Source organism: Vulpes lagopus, chromosome 1 (assembly GCF_018345385.1).
Source record: "Vulpes lagopus strain Blue_001 chromosome 1, ASM1834538v1, whole genome shotgun sequence".
In the NCBI taxonomy this organism is placed as follows: domain Eukaryota; kingdom Metazoa; phylum Chordata; class Mammalia; order Carnivora; family Canidae; genus Vulpes; species Vulpes lagopus.
In genome coordinates this window covers 157,053,068-157,070,913 of record NC_054824.1, presented here as the reverse complement: position 1 = coordinate 157,070,913, position 17,846 = coordinate 157,053,068, and the positions used below count along the sequence as shown (strand labels likewise).

Genomic DNA, 17,846 nt, shown 5'->3' with positions numbered 1-17,846 from the left:
AATGACCTATAATATTTGTCCTGTGAAATGGATCCCTCAGTCATTATGAAGTTCTGAGGGTTTTCCCCAGTATAGAATTATTTTCTCCAATAATATTTACCATAGACCTGAGGCCATAGCTCTATGACTAGGAAAAGTTTCTACACAGTGAGAAAACATACAAACCATTACTAAAACATATTTGTATCCTTAAAATGGTGGCAGCTGGACAAAATCCAACTGCCATATTCCAAAGGGCCCAGAGAGGTCATCAGAAGGTAAGGGTAACAGAGTAGCAGGGTTTAGAGAATGATAGTATGCACTTATGACATTTGAGGAGACAGCAAGAGGGTTTCATAAAAGGTTAATATGCTGGAAGAGAATGCTGATTATGATGAGTATGATGGTGAAGTTTGCAACAGGGATTGCTTATTTTTGTGACATATATTTTAAAACAGTGACTGATAACATTATATCAGGAAATAATTGGATTTCTAGGGATTTTACACAAGTTTTAGAACACCATATACTTCTACAGATATTACATAGAAGAAAGTTTAGTATTATTTATTACTTGACAGTGCTTCCCATGTGATTTAACATGTTGAATAAGCCTTATAGGCCCTATGGAATTTTGCAGATCAAAAAGACCTCATTTAGAAGTTGACTATGGGGAGTTTGTAAAAGATATCAAAAGGTTTGGACACTTGACCCAATAGGATCACAGAAAATTACAAAACAATACTTAATTATCTATTTAACTGATATAGCTTTCAGGGACAAATATAGAAGTTTGCACACATAGCTGCAAAAGCCTTCGCTGTTCTTCAGAGAAGACCCAGCTTTACTGAGTAATCAGAGACTTAATAATGACAAAACAGATCACACTGAAAGTAAAGAGATTTTTGTGTACAATCTCTTATTAAGAGCAGGTCAACAATCTAAGAAAATTTTGTCCTTTTAGAAGAGGAAAACCAAAATTTTGCACTGGTGTATTTTGATATCAAACTTGAACTTTATATAAATTCTTTGTAATCTTGGCCAGCTAGATTATACATTGATTACACTTGAATACACATAAAATTCCTTTTCCAAGATTTCTTTCCTATAAATCTTTTGCAACTTTCTGTGTCTATTTTAGTTTGTTTCTTGTTCTTTCTCTTTCTGAAATAGCCAGCTTCACTTTAGAACAAAATCACTTCATTTCCTTCAACAAAATTCATTTCCATTCCCCACTCCCCATACCTTCTTTTACCAAAAACACACATCCTTCTTTCCTTGCCTGCTTTTCATATACAGTCATTTTCATTCATCCTTGTTGAATTTTAGTAGTTTTATTTTAACAAATACTAATTGGAATTTTTAACCCTTAGAATTCTTAATTCATATTAAAAATTAAGAAATAAACAATTGTGGACTGGCAAATTTATAAAAATGTTTCATCAGTTCATAATTTTTAGAAGTATATTACCCCTCAGAGTAATTTTAATTTTTTGGCATAAGTTTGTTTATTAAATAGACCTAAATATTATATATTTTGGTCTCTCTGTAAAAAAATGTAACAGCCAAAACTAAATAAACATGTTTAGCAATCACTATCTCAATATGTTATATTACTTGGAAGTGCTCTAGATAGGCAGCGAACATCTGTTACCTAATTTAATTTAGCTTGAACTTTGATGTTATTTAAATTGCTTGCTTTTAGTAATTATACTTGAGTTAGAACATTTTTTAAAACATTTTATTTATTTATTCATGAGAGACACAGAGGGAGAGAGAGAGGCAGAGACACAGGCAGAGGGAGAAGCAGGCTCCATGCAGGGAGCCCGACATGGGACTCAATCCCGGGTCTCCAGGGTCAGGCCCTGGACCGAAGGTGGCGCTAAACCACTGAGCCACCCAGGCGGCCCCTTGAGTTAGAACATTAAGCAGCTAATCATCATCTTAAATTATTTCTTTTATTGACAAATTTTGAAAGAGATGGCTTGAGCTTTTATGATTAAGTAAATTCAGGTAGAAAAATTGCGTATCTCCATTATGTCTAATGCTGATAATTCTGAAGACATTTCTGTTTTTATTAAACTACCAAATGTAAACTAGCAATTTTTTAATTAAAATTATTTTTTTTGAGAGAGAGAAAGAGAGTAGGGGTAGGGGCAAAAGAAGAGGGCGAGAGAATGATAAACAGGCTCCACCCCCCCGGGGCTCAATATAATGACCCTGAGATCATGACCTGAATCAAAATTAAGAGTCAGACACTCAACTGACTGACTACCCAGGTTCTCCTTTTTACTAAAGTTTCTGTTTGTTTTTTTTTTTTTTTAAGATTTATTTATTTGAGAGATAGAGAACAGAGGGAGTAGCAGTGGGAGAAGAATAGAGAGAATCCTTGATCAGAATCCTCGAATCTAGAGCTCAGAGCCCAGTGTGGGGCTTCATCCCAGGACCCTGACAGAGATCATACCTGAGCCAAAACCAAGAGCCCAATGCTGAACTGACTGCACCACCCAGCCATCCCTATGAAGGTTTTTTTTCAAATTCCAGTTAGTTAACATACAGTGTATTATTAATATTAATTTCAGGTGTACAGTAGAGTGACTCAACATTTCCATACAACACCTAATGCTCATCACAAGTGCATTCCTATCACCTATTTAACACATCCCTGCACCCACCTCCTCTCTGGTAACCATCAGTTTGTTCTCTATTAAAACTAGCAATTATTTATCAAAGATTATCTCAGGGGTGCCTGGATGGCTCAGTCAGTTAAGCCTTCATGGCTTAGGTCATGATCCCAGGGTCCTGGAATAGAGCCCTGCAAAGGGCTCCTTGCTCAGTGGGGAGACTACTTTTCCATCTCCCTCTGCCTGCCACTCCCCCTGCTTGTGGTCTCTCTGTCCAGTAAATAAAATCTTTTTTAAAAAGATTATCTCAGATTATGTGAACTTGAAAAACATTTAGGTTAGTGTTTATTGTATTTCTGGGAATTTTTTTTAAGATTTTATTTATTTATTCATGATAGACATAGAGAGAGAGGCAGAGACACAGGCAGAGGGAGAAGCAGGCTTCATGCAGGGAGCCGGATGCGGGACTCGATCCCGGGACTCCAGGATTGCACCCTGGGCCAAAGGCAGGCGCCAAACCGCTGAGCCACCCAGGGATCCCCTATTTCTGGGAATTTTTGGAATACTTCATTTATCTAAGCACTTAATTGTCTTTGAGCCAATTAAATTGAGCTCTTTTCTAAATTAACTTTGGGAATGCCATCAGAGATAGAAAATGTCACATCACTGTAATATACATATGTAGACACATGTAACATATAGATAGATAAAGACAGAAACTTTATAGTGTCATTTTATTTTTTTATTTTTTCCTAAAGATTTTATTTATTCATGAGAGACACAGACAGAGAGGCAGAGACACACAGGCAGAGGGAGAAGCAGGCTCCCCACAGGGAGCCCGATGCGGGGCTTGATCCCAGGACCCTGGGATCATGACCTGAGCCAAAGGCAGATGCTCAACCACTGAGCCACCCAGGTGCCCCTATAGTGTCATTTTAAAATTCATGCTACGGTTCAGGTACAAAACTCTAAAAAATGGCTGGATCTAAATTGTGTTCCAGTAGATGGACTAAGTTTAGGTTAACTGCTAAGATGACTAAAGTCTTATACTAAGGATTTTTATTTGTGTGCTGTGAAGATCCTTTTCTGTCTCCAGAATTCTGGTGGGAAGATTGGAATGAGGAAGTGGAGGGGGGTACTGAGGCAGTGGAGAAGGTGCAGAGGGAAAGAGGCAAGACATTGGTGCAGGATGGCTATTGCATGCCCAGAGACAGAGGAGGAGGAAGGGAACAAGATGGTGCTTCAGACAGGGAGGATGGGTCTTTTTAAAATCTTTTGTTTGCTTCAGTTTATTTAGAAATGCTATTTTGTAATGGGGAGATTTTTAGAATCCTGAATATGTTTGAAAGTTCTCAGGTACTAACTGAAATAGACATCTCATTTGATCGTCTTTGTAACCCTTTTCCAGTTGTGCATGCAAGAAATAATTTTAGTATATCAGAAGTGCCCATTTTGGTCAATGATCTTTTAAGTCATCTTGTGTAATTTGATCCAATGGGGCAAAAATTCACAGCAAGAAGGGCCCTATTCCTTAATATAAATACTACAGGAGTTCCAGTAGGGGGATGATTGTTAGAAGCTCCTTAGAGGAATTATTTCCCATAATTGAGTACTTACCAAGAACGAAACCCAAATATTCCATTCAAAATGAATGAAGGTGGACTCCTCCCCTCAAAAATGAGTGAGGACAGAAGCCAGCAACAGAGGATACCCAAATAAAGGCCTGAACCTTGATCAAGGTGGAGGTTCAGGACGGAGAGGGTCTATCAATGTGACTTGAAGCCACCAATGATATGTCAGACAGCAATGGACTCTTGTTACAGTACTCAAATCCATGGCAGCTCTAGAGACAGAGTTCAGGCACTTTGGGACCTACCAACTAATGTTGATGCCAAGTAATGTTGATCAAGATGAAGAGGCTCTAATGCAAACAGAGCATTTATTTGAAGTCATAAGGATTACAACCCAGGAAACAGAGTCAACCAAAATGAAAAGTGCTTTGACTCCTGAGCAGGGAGTGCAGGCTTATAAAGACAAAAACCACAAGAACTTGTTTTGAAAGGTAGTTTAAAGTATCTAATGCACAATTGGCTATTTAGCAAATAGGTTAGTTACATTATATTTCAGTCCAAAGTAGAAAGAGGGAGTTTGGGATGCACTTGACAAGAATCAAAAGTTTCTGTTGTATTGAGAATTGAACAGGAGGAGATCTGCATTGGTCCTGTTTCCTAAATGTCCTTTCAATTCTATTTTGGGTAACTCTCTTAGCAATGGTTAATTCATTTTGAATCTTTCTTCATAGCTCTTAAATAATACTCTATAGAGGCACCTGGGTGGTGCACTGGTTGAGCACCTGCCTTTGGCTAGAATCATGATCCTGGTGTCCTGGGCTCGAGTCCCACATCAGGCTCCCCCAGGAGCCTACTTCTCCCTCTGCCTGTGTCTCTGCCTCTCTGTGTGTGTGTCTCATTAATAAATAAATAAAATCTTTAAAAACTCTCTATTTTATTAATGAAAATTTAAGGTACTAAATATACTAGTGAATTCTCTCTAAATTACTTAAATCAATGCCCCAATTCTCTGTTTTACTGGATACTTAATGGTATTAAGCTGAACCACAGAATGTCTGTCTAAATGCCAACCTTAGCAGAATCACAAGTAACTAAGAATTTTACAATTAGAAGGATCCTTAAAGATCCTTTTACAGATAAGACAACTAGAGTCTAGGAGTTTAATTAACTTTACAACAAAATCTCTCAACTTGTTTATAGCAATGCTGGGGTCAAAATCTATTTTCTTGGCATCTATTGAGAAATGGCGTAGGGATTATGTAGGAATTATCAGGGAAATTTCTGACATTTAAGTAAGGAACCCATATTATTAGAAAAAAGTGAAAGACAAAGTTAGTAGTAGTCTATAACCTATAGAACACTCAGGCAGGAATCTGAAAAAATGCATACTAAATAAAGTTTACTTACTTGGTCACTACTATCTGAACTGTAATGGGCAGATTAAGTTTACTTGGTTTAGGTATATAGCAATACTTAAAAGGATCTGCTAATGCAGAACTTTGTGACAATTCAAAATAATCTTTGAGAATGACTGAACTATACGTTTACTGTATACCTACATACATGTAAAAGTGTATCTGTATATTTTATGAATATTATATAAGAGGTTTTATATCATTTCAGTGTCTTTCAACTAATGAACTAAGTAATCTTTAACTGGTGTGACTTGTAAATAGTTTTGTTTGTATTTTGATCCTCTTTCCTGGAGTGTCACTCTTGTTCCTGGGATGCACTTTTCTGCTATCAGGATCCTCAAAACTAAATTTCTCTTTGTTTATGTACTTGTTCAAGGCATGGTTCTTATTATTTATATACTTCCTCAAGACTGTAAATGCTAAGGCTTTTAAATATTTTTTTAGTTGGTTTCAGGGGAAGGCTTTCCTTATTTACGTCCAACAAAATATTTGCAGGGTTGGACTGCCATACTTTATCTATTTTAAGTGTATCATATCATTGTTCCCTTCGGCATCTGCGTTATCTGTACTTTGGCTGATGTCTTCTAATATGTCTAAATGTTCCTCCAAAAGATAATCATCATATCATACTGTCTGTATTTATGCAAGGTATTGTCACCTGAGAAAAGAGGCAGAACTGAAATAAAAGAAGAGCATTTATTTGAGTTCTCAGAAATGCCCTTTGGGGAGGATGGATTTGGTGCTTTTTGGGGAGTACAGCAATTCAAATGGTGTCCGGTATGTCACAAGTGTGGAGTATTTAAAGGCAAAAAAGAGTAGTACTTGTATACATTATTTGCAATGAATTTTGTTTGGTGTTGACAGCAGAAAACTAATCTTGGCTGCACATAATTGGTTGCTAAGGCTGTCACTAAGAAACATCTGTTACTGTAGCAGATTGAAGGTACTGGTAGAATTCTTGCTTTGTTGGTAGTTTGACTCAGTTCAAAGGTTCGCAATTACACCGAGTGAGGACTTGCATGAGGCCCACATCCTAAAGGCCACCAGCTCCATTTTAAAATACTTTGACATAAGTGAATCCATTTTATTTCACCTCTTACAGTATCCTTTTTGTAAAAAGATATTTACAAATAAATGTAAAATTTAACCTTTAATAAATTCACATTTTATATAAGTTTTCTTAGGGCTTTGAAAATAGTATGTAGATATTTTTAATAGAAATCTTTTTTATTCACATATGTGTATATGTTTTTAAAAGGAGATTATAACCAGGATTCTGTCACAAAATTAATATACTTTTCCAGTGTACTGGTATTTTATTTTAAAAGATATTCTGTGCTGTTAACTGGATAGAATTTTTCCATTCCTTGTTATATTTTGTTCAATTATAAGAAATTAGAAAGACTTGCTATGTTGTCAAAATATAAGGAAAGAACTCTGAATTCCATCATTGGAAGAAAGTTAAAGCTTGGATTGTATAATTCAGTTCATTTAAGTGATAAATTAATTTTGGAAGAGACTTGAGAACTCATTAGTATGACTATCTGTATTTATGGAAGATATTGTCAACTGAGAAAAGAGGCAGAACTGAAATAAGAGCATTATTCCATTTTGTAGCTGAGAATATTGAGTTAAGTGGTTTGCCCAAATTGATGTAGTAGGATGGCAGTAGGATTGTTACTCAGATCTCCTAACTTTTAGCTTAGTATTATTTCCATTATGATATGCTGCTTTGCTCCTACTAAATATTTTATAGCTCTATAAAACTGGTTTAAGTACCTCTCTTCAAGAAACTGCCTTTTACTACGTTAGTTGGGTAATTCATGTAAAAAATTAATTTTGTTCTTATGGTTAACTAACTAAATATTTTTCTGATAGCAAAAAATGTTATTTTGTGAATATATACTAGTTGAAAAATATTTTTAAACATTAAAATAAAAAATTCAAACACATATAAAGGTACAGTTAATCCCTATGGCCCCGTCACTCAGATTTGAAAGTTGTTGAGATTTTGGCATATTTTCTGCATTTCCTCTGTTTCTTAGCTGATATATATATTTTTAAATTTTTATTTATTCATGATAGTCACACAGAGAGAGAGAGAGAGAGGCAGAGACACAGGCAGAGGGAGAAGCAGGCTCCATGCACCAGGAGCCCGACATGGTATTCGATCCCGGGTCTCCAGGATCGCACCCTGGGCCAAAGACAGGCGCCAAACCGCTGCGCCACCCAGGGATCCCTAGCTGATATATTTTTAAAGCAAGTCCTAGGCAGCACATTATTTGCTCACTTGTACATTTTAATATATAATTCTAAATGATTATAGTATTTTCTTTCATAGCCACTATGTCATTTATCACAATTAACAAATTTAACAACAAGATAAAAATGTTTCAGACATTTATGGAAGCATATAGTGCTTCTAGAATGTGCTGGCCTTTTTTTTTTTTTTTTTTTTGCATAGCTGCAATTTAAGGGGTTTAATTCCAAAAGTAAATTAGGAAGTAAAGGAAAGATTCAAGGAATCCCTGAACAGCGTGCATGTATTATACATATATATAATTGTAGAATTTATCTACCGTTTAACTTATCTGATACATTTTCATTTTATTCCTAAGTAAACTAGAGTCCCTAGCTTTTTTTACAGAAGCCCAATTTTCAGGTGGAAAGTTTTAGAAGCAGAGAATGCTATTTTCAGACCTCAAGATATATTTTTCTCTGATGACTCATATGCAGTTTTATTAACCTTTCATGAATGTCTTTTGCTATTCTTTCCACCAGGAAGAACAACGAAAAATAGAAGAAGAGAAAGAAAAGAAAAAAGAGAATGACATGGTATTTAAAGCATGGTTGCAAAAGAAAAGAGAGCAGGTCCTAGAAATGAGGAGAATTCAGCGAGCAAAGCAAATTGAAGATATGAATAGTAGAGTAAGTGAAACTTCTCAATGAAAAATAAGTAGACAGATATGAAAGCTGAATTTATTTACAGAAGGGGATGTGAATATCAGAATAAGAACCTAGAGAAAAATTAGGAAAAGTGGTCGGTCCAAGAATGACCCTTGCAAAAGATGCAACACAGAGATGACTTTACAATTAAATTCTAAGAAGCCTTGTGAAAAATCAAATGATTACTATATTACGCTTTTATAGCACAGAAAATAGAAAACTATCAATATGCGTTTTCAGGACAGTATAACTTTGATATTCAAACAGGACAAAGATAGCAGAGATAATTTATTAAGTCCTGAATTGTAGATATTTAGTTCAGTTCCAATATTTTGTTCATTAACAGTGCAGTAGTGAACATGTTCATTCTGTAGGAGTTTCTTAAGAGTGGAATTTATGACTTACTAAATGTCCAGAGTGAAATTTTTGGTTAAATGTGCAAAAACTAACATTCCAAAAGGTGTGTCAGTTATAGTCCCTCCAACAGTATGTAAGAGTGAATATTTACCACATCCTGACTAAAACTGTATGTGGTTTATTTTCTTAATTTTTCTTCAGCTTAGTTATGTACATGAGTACATATATATGACCACATGTATATTCTGTGAATTTCCTGTTTGTAGTCTTTTTTTTCAGTTTCATTTTTCGTCTTGCATTGTATACTGATGATTATAATTCTTTGTTATTTTATCTGTCATAAATACATTTTCCTAGACTGACAATATGATATATTTTTTATGTTGTTTACTACTCCATTTATAGTTAGCTTTTAAAATCTTGAGATGGGTGATACTTTTTTAGGCAAGACATAAAAGCCACAAACTAAGAGAAAATATTGAGAAATTTGAATACAACTGTGTAGTAAAATAACAGTTTGCTATAACCAAGAAGGGTTTATTTTAGGAAGGAAATTACAGATAAATAATAACAAACCTATTAATATAATTCATCACATCAAGAGGTAGATAAAAAGAGAATATATGGTTATCTTGAAAGATAGAGAAGGAATTTTTTAATATTAATATAATTTATTTTTAAAAGTCTGAATAAAATATCAAAACAGTATAAATACTGTCTTAAGAAATTCTATAGGTATACCCATTAAAGTTAGAAACAAGTAAGTCTCCCCTTTCTATTAAATAACTTAATTCTGGAAGTTCTAGTCAATTTATTAAGCAGAAAAGGAAATGAGGTATAAGTATTAACAGAATGGATATTTACATGATAAATATAAGAAGTATATAGTCCTCCTGTAGCAAAAACTTCATAGAAAAATTAAAAAGGAGAAGGAATATAGGAATATATAAAATACTTTGAGCCAAACAGGAATGTGTCTGATCTCTGTGGGGAATACAGTACAGCTTTGCAAGGGACAAAAAAGATGACTTTGGTAAATGAAAAAAAATATAATATTCCTGGATTGGTGGGACAAATATTATAAATATATGAGTTCTTTGGCAAATAGTAACATGATACTCCTGCGTGGACTGACTAAATGCTATAAAGATTTTAGTTCGTCTAAGTTTATATTTAATGTAATTGCCATTTAAAAGCTGGTTAGGATTTTTTAAGTTGGTGTCATAATTGTTATTGTTAATACTTATATTATTAAAGCAAAACTTCTGAATGTAGTGTATGAAAAAATAACAAATTTGTTAGAATTAAAGAAATGCCAATGAAAAATTTTTATATATTCAGTAAACATTTTTTAATAGCTTCCTATATGACAGATGCTGTTCAATCATGAGAATGTAGTCTTGAGCAAACTAGGTTTAGTCTTTGTTTTATAGAGTTCAGCTAGTAGGGATTGAAAAACTATATATATAAAATAAGTTTGTAATTATAAATAGTGATGGATGCAATGAAAATGAAAGAACTATGAGAGATCATAATTAGAGAAATAAATGTATATGAGTATTTCAGGAAAGATTTTTTCTCAGTCGGTGATAGTAGGAGTAAAAATTGGGCGAAGACTGAGAGGAATTTGTTTCAGGCCAGGAGAACATGTGAGAACACCCTGAGACAAGAAATAACTTGGTAAGTGTGAGAGGATCTGGAGAGGGAGCAGAAATCCCATCCTGTGGCATGTAGGAGTCTATAATTTTGTATTTAGTTCTGTTATGGGAAGCCACTGAAAATGTCCAAACAGAGGAGTGATACATTAGATACACATTACTATGAAAGGGCAAGAGTGGAGGTGGGTGCTCAATGAGAAAGCAGATAGAGTTGTATATGAGGTGAGAAATGATAGTGACTTGGCTAGAATTATAATAGGAGTGGGAGAGAGAGGGGGAGATGGAGGGAGGGGGATGTGAGTAATTTAAGACATGTTTTGAAGTATCAATTGAAAGTTTTGTAATTAATTAGATGTGTGTGTGAGAGAGAATGAGATGTAAACAGAGTATGCCAGGTTTCTTTTCTGAGCAACTTGGTGGGTGGTGGTGCTATTCACTGGAGCAGCAGAGAATACACTGAGCAGGGGAAATTCTTATTTCAGTTTCTCACTTGTTGAGTATGAGGTACCAATGAAACACGCAGGTGAAGACTGGAGAAATGTGTTTGATGGTTAGTGTTGAGAATTAGAAGATGAGTGACTTCAAAGACAAAGTTTGTGGGGATGTGGATGTGGCGTTAAGGACTGGGTGGCAAGTGTGATGGAGAAAGCCCTAAGATGAGAAAATAAAAACTGTGGGAGGCTAGATATTGAATGGCTGATTCATATAGTTCTATTTCTCAGGATGAGGACGGAGAGGAAGACTCTCCATCTTTCCAGACTCTCTCTGGTCCAGCCGGTGAGACCAAAGATTGTTAAACTAATGGCGCCAAATAGTGTAACTGAGTGTCGCTTTGCTTAGAAGAGTAGAGGAAGACAGTTCTGAAGAGTATGAAGGAGGGAAAGTAACTTCTTCACCTGACTTGTGAGGTACTTGAAATGTGGCAGGAAAGGCAGAGTCTGTTCTGGAGAGGAAAAATGTCTTGCGGGGAGAATGAGGATTTGGGTAAAATAAGAGGTTTAAGGCCAGGTAGCCTGGGAAAATGGGGATATTTGGGAGTTTTTATATCATTCAATAGGAATTATTAGGGAATAAATTAGAAAAGTTTTTGAGGGAGGCAGAGAATTTAGGCGTGAGAGGGAAGAAGCACAGCACATTGCTATAATATACTGAAAAGTATTGGAGATGAGAGGATCCTATGTTTCAGTGACCAAGAAAAACAAAGCTGTGAGTGCACTGTTAATAGTTTCCAGGGAGCTGGCCCTCAGGCTTCATGGCATTCAGCCTAATGTAATATTTTTATCAAGTATTTGTAAAATTAGGAGATAATTAAATATCTTTCCATTTTTGTGATGAACTTTGCTTCTCTTGGTCAATGATATATATAAATGATATGTGTTTGTTAAATATATAGATAGACATATGCAACGTGTATGCATGTGGTCCACTTATCTAGGTGAACTCTACGTGGATGCTTATATACATTATGTATTCTGCATTTGGATTTAGTGTTATATTAATGTCAGTGTTATAAGTTGCTTGATAGTGTGGGGCTTAAATCTTCTGTATCCTTACCTCTATAGTGGGAATAACTGGGAAATTGGAGTTAAACCTTCCAACTATCACTGTGTATGGGTTTATTTTCTTTTTAGTTCTTTTGGGTTTTGCTTCATCTATTTTAAAGTATTATGCATATTCATTTATGGTTCTATGTCTTTTGATGAATGACTTTTCACATCATGAAATATGCCCTTTGAAGTCTACTTTGTTTGATATTAATGAATCCATACCAGCTTTCTTATATGTAACATTTGCATTGTTATATCATGTTTTATGCTTTCAATTTATGTATCTTTAAAGAGTTACTTGTGCAAACAGCATATATTTGGATCTTCCCAATCCAGAAATCTGCTCCTTTCCATTGGAGTTTATTTGTATTTAATTGTAATTGTTGATATCGTAGGTTTTAAGTTTATTGTCTTGATATTTGTTTTGATTCATTCCATTTATTTTTAGTTCCATTAGTCAACTTTTTCTGCCTTCTTATGGTTTAACCAAGTGTTTAAAAAATATTCCTTTTTATTTTCTTTATTTTTTTTTTTTTAGCTATACTTCTTTGAATTATTTTTACCATCATTGCTTTAGGGATTGCAATATTTATCTTCTGAATATATCAGAAATATATTTTTGAAGGATTTATTTTTTATTGGATATGAAATTTGAGGCTGACAGGCTTTTTTTTTTCTTTCAGCAGTTTAAAGATGGCATTCAGTGATTTTCTGACACCCATTGTTTCTGATCAGCAAGTCAGCTGTAATTCTTATCATTGCTTTCATTTACTTAATGTTCTTTTTTTATGTGGTTGCTTTAAACTTTTTCTTGCTTTGGATTTTAGCAGTTTATTATATGAATAATATGTTTTTCTTTGAATTTGCCTAACTTGGGCTTTGCTGAACTTCTTGGATCTGTAGGTTGATGTTTGTACCGAATTTGGGAAATTTTTGCCATTATTTTTGCAACTGTTTTTTGCTCCATTTTCTTGTTTTTTTTTTTATTCTGGAAGTCCAGTTTCACATACATTAGAATACTTGCTGTTATCACACATGTTACCAAGGTTCTGTTAAGATTAAAATTAAAGGGACACCTGGGTGGCTCAGGAGGTTGAGCATTGAGGTTGCCTTTGGTTCAGGGTGTGATCCTGGGGTCCTGGGATCAAGTCCCACATCAGGCTCCCTGCGAGAAGCCTGTTTCTCTCTCTGCCTGTGTCTCTGCCTCTCTCTCTCTCTCTAACGAATAAATAAATAAAATCTTTTCAAAAAGATTAAAATTGGGATCCCTCGGTGGCACAGCGGTTTGGCGCCTGCCTTTGGCCCAGGGAGCGATCCTGGAGACCCGGGATCGAGTCCCACATCAGGCTCCTAGTGCTTGGAGCCTGCTTCTCCCTCTGCCTGTGTTTCTGCCTTTCTCTCTCTCTCTCTCTCTCTCTGTGTGACTATCATAAATAAATAAAAAATTAAAAGAAATATTTAAAAAAAGATTAAAATTAAAATGTTAAAAATATTTTTCTTGGTGATAAGTTCAGTTACATAATTTCTGTTCAGTTTGCATAATTTCTGTTGATCTGTCTTCAGGTGTTGACACTTTCTTCTCCAGCATCTAGTTTACTGTTAAGCCCATTCATAGAATTTAGGTTGTCTTTTCATTTAAGTTTACGTTTTTGTGTGTGTGTGTGTAATACAAGTCTTTCTTTTTTTAGCTTTTCAAGGTATAATTGAAAACATGTAAGATATTTAAAGTGTACAACATGATAATTTGATACACATATACACTATGAAAAGATTCTCCCCATTAAATTGATTAACATGTCCATCACCACAGATATTTACTCCTTTTTTTCTTTTGGTTCATCTTTGGTAAAAAGATTAAGTTCTATTCTCTTGGCAGATTTCAGTTATATGATAGTGTTACCAACTACAGTCACCATGTTAAACTTTAGATCTTCAGACATTTTCCGTCTTACAACTACAAGTTTGTACACTTTTACCAATATCTTGCTATTTCTTCCAAGTTTCAGCCCTGGTAACCACTACTCTTACTCTCTCTATGATCAACTTCCTTTCTTTCTTCCCTCTCTCCCTCCCACCTTTCCTTTCTTCCTTCGTTTTTTCCTTCCTTTAGATCCATTATTTGAAGAGACTGTCCTTTCCCCATTGTTTATTCTTGGTAACTTTGTTAAAAATTAATTTACCATGTACACATGAGGTTGTTTCTGGGCTTCTGTTCTGTTCCATTAATCTTTGCCTCTCTTTTTCATGGCAATACCATACTGTTTGACTCTTACAGGTTTGTGATACAGTTTGAAATCACAAAGTGTGATGCTGCAGATTTTTCAAGATTGCATTTACCATTTGGAGTCTTTTGTGGTTTGGATTTTTGGATAGTTTTTTCTATTTCTGTAAAAAAGTGCCATTGGATTTTTTATAGAGATTGCAATGGATCTGTAGATTGTTTGGGATAGTAAAGACATTTTAACAATATTAATTCTTCCATATCTTGATTATGGATTATCTTCACATTTATTTGTATCTTCTTCAATTTCTTTTGCCAATGTCTTCTACTTTTCAATGTGTAGATCTGTCTCCTCCTTGGTTAAATTTATTCATAAGTATATATTTTCTTTTTGATGCTATTTTAAAGGGATTATTAAATTTTTTCTGATAGTTTGTTGTTAGTGTATAGAAACACAATTGATTATTTTAGAGTTTTTTAATTGCAGTAGAGTGTTATATTAATCTCAGTGCAATTGGTTTTTGTATATGGACTTTGTGTCCTACAACTTCACTGCATTTGTTATTCTAACAGGTTTTTTTGTGACGTCTTTTGTGACGTCTTTTTTGTGACGGTCTCTCTATATAATATCATGTCATCTGCAGATCAAAACAATTTTACTTTTTCCTTTCTGGTTTGGATGTGTTTTTTTTTTTTCTTGCCTGATTTCTCTGCTAGGACTTCCAGTACTCTGTTGAATAAAAGTGATTAGAGCAGGCATCCATGTTTTGTTCCTGATCTTAGCAGAAAAGCTTTCATCTTTTTGTTGAGTATGATATTAGCTGTGGACTTGTCATATGTGGCTCTTGTTATGTTAGGGTATGCTCCTTCTGCACCCAGTTTCTTGAGAGTTATTATCATGAAAACATATTGAATTTTGTCAAATGCTTTTTCTGCATATATTAAGGTGATTGTATGATTTTTCCCCTTCATTTTGTTTCTGTTTTATGTCATATATTAATTGATCTATATATGTTAAACATCCTTGCATCCCTGGAATGAATCTCAGTTGATTATAGTGTATGTTCCTTTAATATACTGCTGAATTAGAATCTAATATTTTGTTTAGTACTTTTACATCTATGGTCGTCGAAGATAATGGCCTGTAATTTTATTTTCTTGCAGTATTCTTGTCTGGCTTTCATATCACAGTCATTCTGGCCTTGTAAAATGAATTTGGGTATTCTCTTATATTTTTTGGAAGAGTTAGAGAAGGATTGGTATTAATTCTTCTTTATGTTTCATAGAATTTGCCAGTGGAGCCATCTGCTCCTGGACTTTTGTTTAATGAGAGGGTATTGATTATTGATTCAATCTCCTTAATACCAATTGATCTGTTCACATTTTCTATTCCTTCCTGATTCAGGCTTGGTAGGTTGCATGTTTCTAGGAATTTATCCATTTCTTATAAGTTGTCTAATTTGTTTGTTTATAATAATTGTTCATAGTGATCTCTTCTGATCATTTGTATTTCTGTAACATCAGTTTTAATGTATCTTCTTTGATTTATAATTTTATTGAGTTCTCTTTATTGGGTTGTTTAGCTAAAGTTTTCTCAATTTGTTTCTCTTTTAAAAGGTCAGCTCTTAGTTTCATTAATCTTTTTTATTGTCCTTTTAGTCTCTATTTTATTTCTCCCCTGATTTTTGTTATTTCCTTACTTTTGCTAACTTTTGGCTTAGCTTATTTTCCTTTTTTTCCTAGCTCTTTGAGGTGTAAAGTTAGGTGTTTTTTGAGACCTTACTTTTTAAGAGAAAAATGTAGGCATTTATCCCTGTACTCCCTTCTTAGAACTGTTTTTGCTGCATCTCCCCCACTAGCCACTCCCGCCAGCCTGCCCATAAGTTTTTATACATTGTGTTACCATTGCATTTATCTCAAAATATTTTTTTATTTCCCATTTGATTTCTTGACACATTATTGTTTAGGTGCATGTTGTTTAATCACATATTGTGAATTTTCCAGTTTTCTTTTTGCAGTTGATTTCTAGCTTCAAATCATTGTGGTTGGAAAAGATAATTTGTATGATTTCAGTCTTTTTAAATTTGTTACACTTGTTTTGTGGCGTAACATATGACTCCTTCTGGAGAATGTCCCGGAAGACATTGGATAGAATGTTCTATTGGATAGAATGTTCTGTAAATGTCTTGTAGGTCTATCTGATCTAACATGTAGTTTAATTCCAGTGTTTTCTTATTGATTTTTTTTCTGGATTATCTATCCATCATTGAAAGTGGGATATTGAAATCCTCTATTATTTTATTCTGTATATTTTTCTTTTTTGATCTGTTAATTGTTGCTTTATATGTTTCGGTATTTCAGTGTTGGTGAATAGATACTTATAATTATTATCCTTTTGATGAATTGGCCCCTTTATCATTAGATAATGATCTTATTTGTCTCTTTTTGCAGAGACAAGTTTTTGTTTTGGCTTAATGTTTATTTTGTCTGATATAATTATCCCTTCTCCGTTTGGTTTCTGTTTACATGGAATATCTTTTTCCATCGCTTCAATTTCAGTTTATGTGTGTGCTAAAGCTGAATTTAGTCTCTTTAGGCAGTATATAGTTAGGACTTTTTTTTATATCCCTTTGCATTAAAGTAATTATTGATAGGCATGGAACTACTACTGCCATTTCATTAAATGTTTTCTGGTTGTTTTGTAATTACTTTGTTCCATTGTTCTACTCTTATTATTTTCCTTTGTGATTTGATGAATTTTTTGTAGTGGTAGGCTTTGATTCTTGCTCTTTATCTTCTGTATATCTACTACAAGTTTTTGCTTTGTGATTACCATAAGACTTTCATAAAACATCTTGTATTTATAACAGTCTGTTGTGGTTACAGTTATTTTTTAATACTTTTATCTTTTAACCTTCATACTAGAGTGATAAGTGATTTACCCACCACCATTATATTAGAGTGTTCTGATCTTAACTCTATTTTTGCCAGTAAATTTTATACTTTCATGTATGTTTTGCTACTAATTGGCATCCTTTCATTACAACATTTCTTATAAGGCTAGTTGAGATGAACATCTCTGGCTTTTGTTTGTCTAAGAAGCTTTTATTTCTCTTCAATTCTGTTGGACATCTCTGCCAGGTAGAGTATTTTTACTTCACAGTTTTTTCTTTGAGTACATTGAATGTATCATCACATTTTTAAAAGATTTTATTTATTTATTCATGAGAGACACACACACACACACAGAGGCAGAGACATAGGCAGAGGGAGTAGCAGGTTCCATGCAGGGAGCCTGATGTGGGACTCGATCCTGGGACTCCAGGATCACGCCCTGAGCTGAAGGTAGATGCCTAACCACTGAACCACCCAGGCATCCCTCATCATATCTTGAGGACTGCAAGGTTTCTGCTGGAAATTCTCCTCATGGAGATTACCTTTATGTCACAAATGGATTTTCTCTTGCTGCTTTTGAGATTTTCTCTCTCTGTACACTTGTGGGAGCCCAATGATGTGTATGTTCTTCCA

The 17,846-nt window shown here is 34.4% G+C and overlaps 1 protein-coding gene across 2 annotated transcripts in view; it reads left to right on the top strand.

The window, feature by feature from the left end:
• Nucleotides 1-17,846, top strand: part of CCDC181 (coiled-coil domain containing 181) — a 36,429-nt gene that overhangs the window by 13,605 nt on the left and 4,978 nt on the right. For both annotated transcript variants that reach the window (XM_041756611.1, XM_041756534.1), the window contains exon 4: nucleotides 8,371-8,517. In XM_041756611.1, coding sequence (XP_041612545.1) covers nucleotides 8,371-8,517 — 147 coding nt within the window. The remainder of the gene's footprint in view (nucleotides 1-8,370; nucleotides 8,518-17,846) is intronic.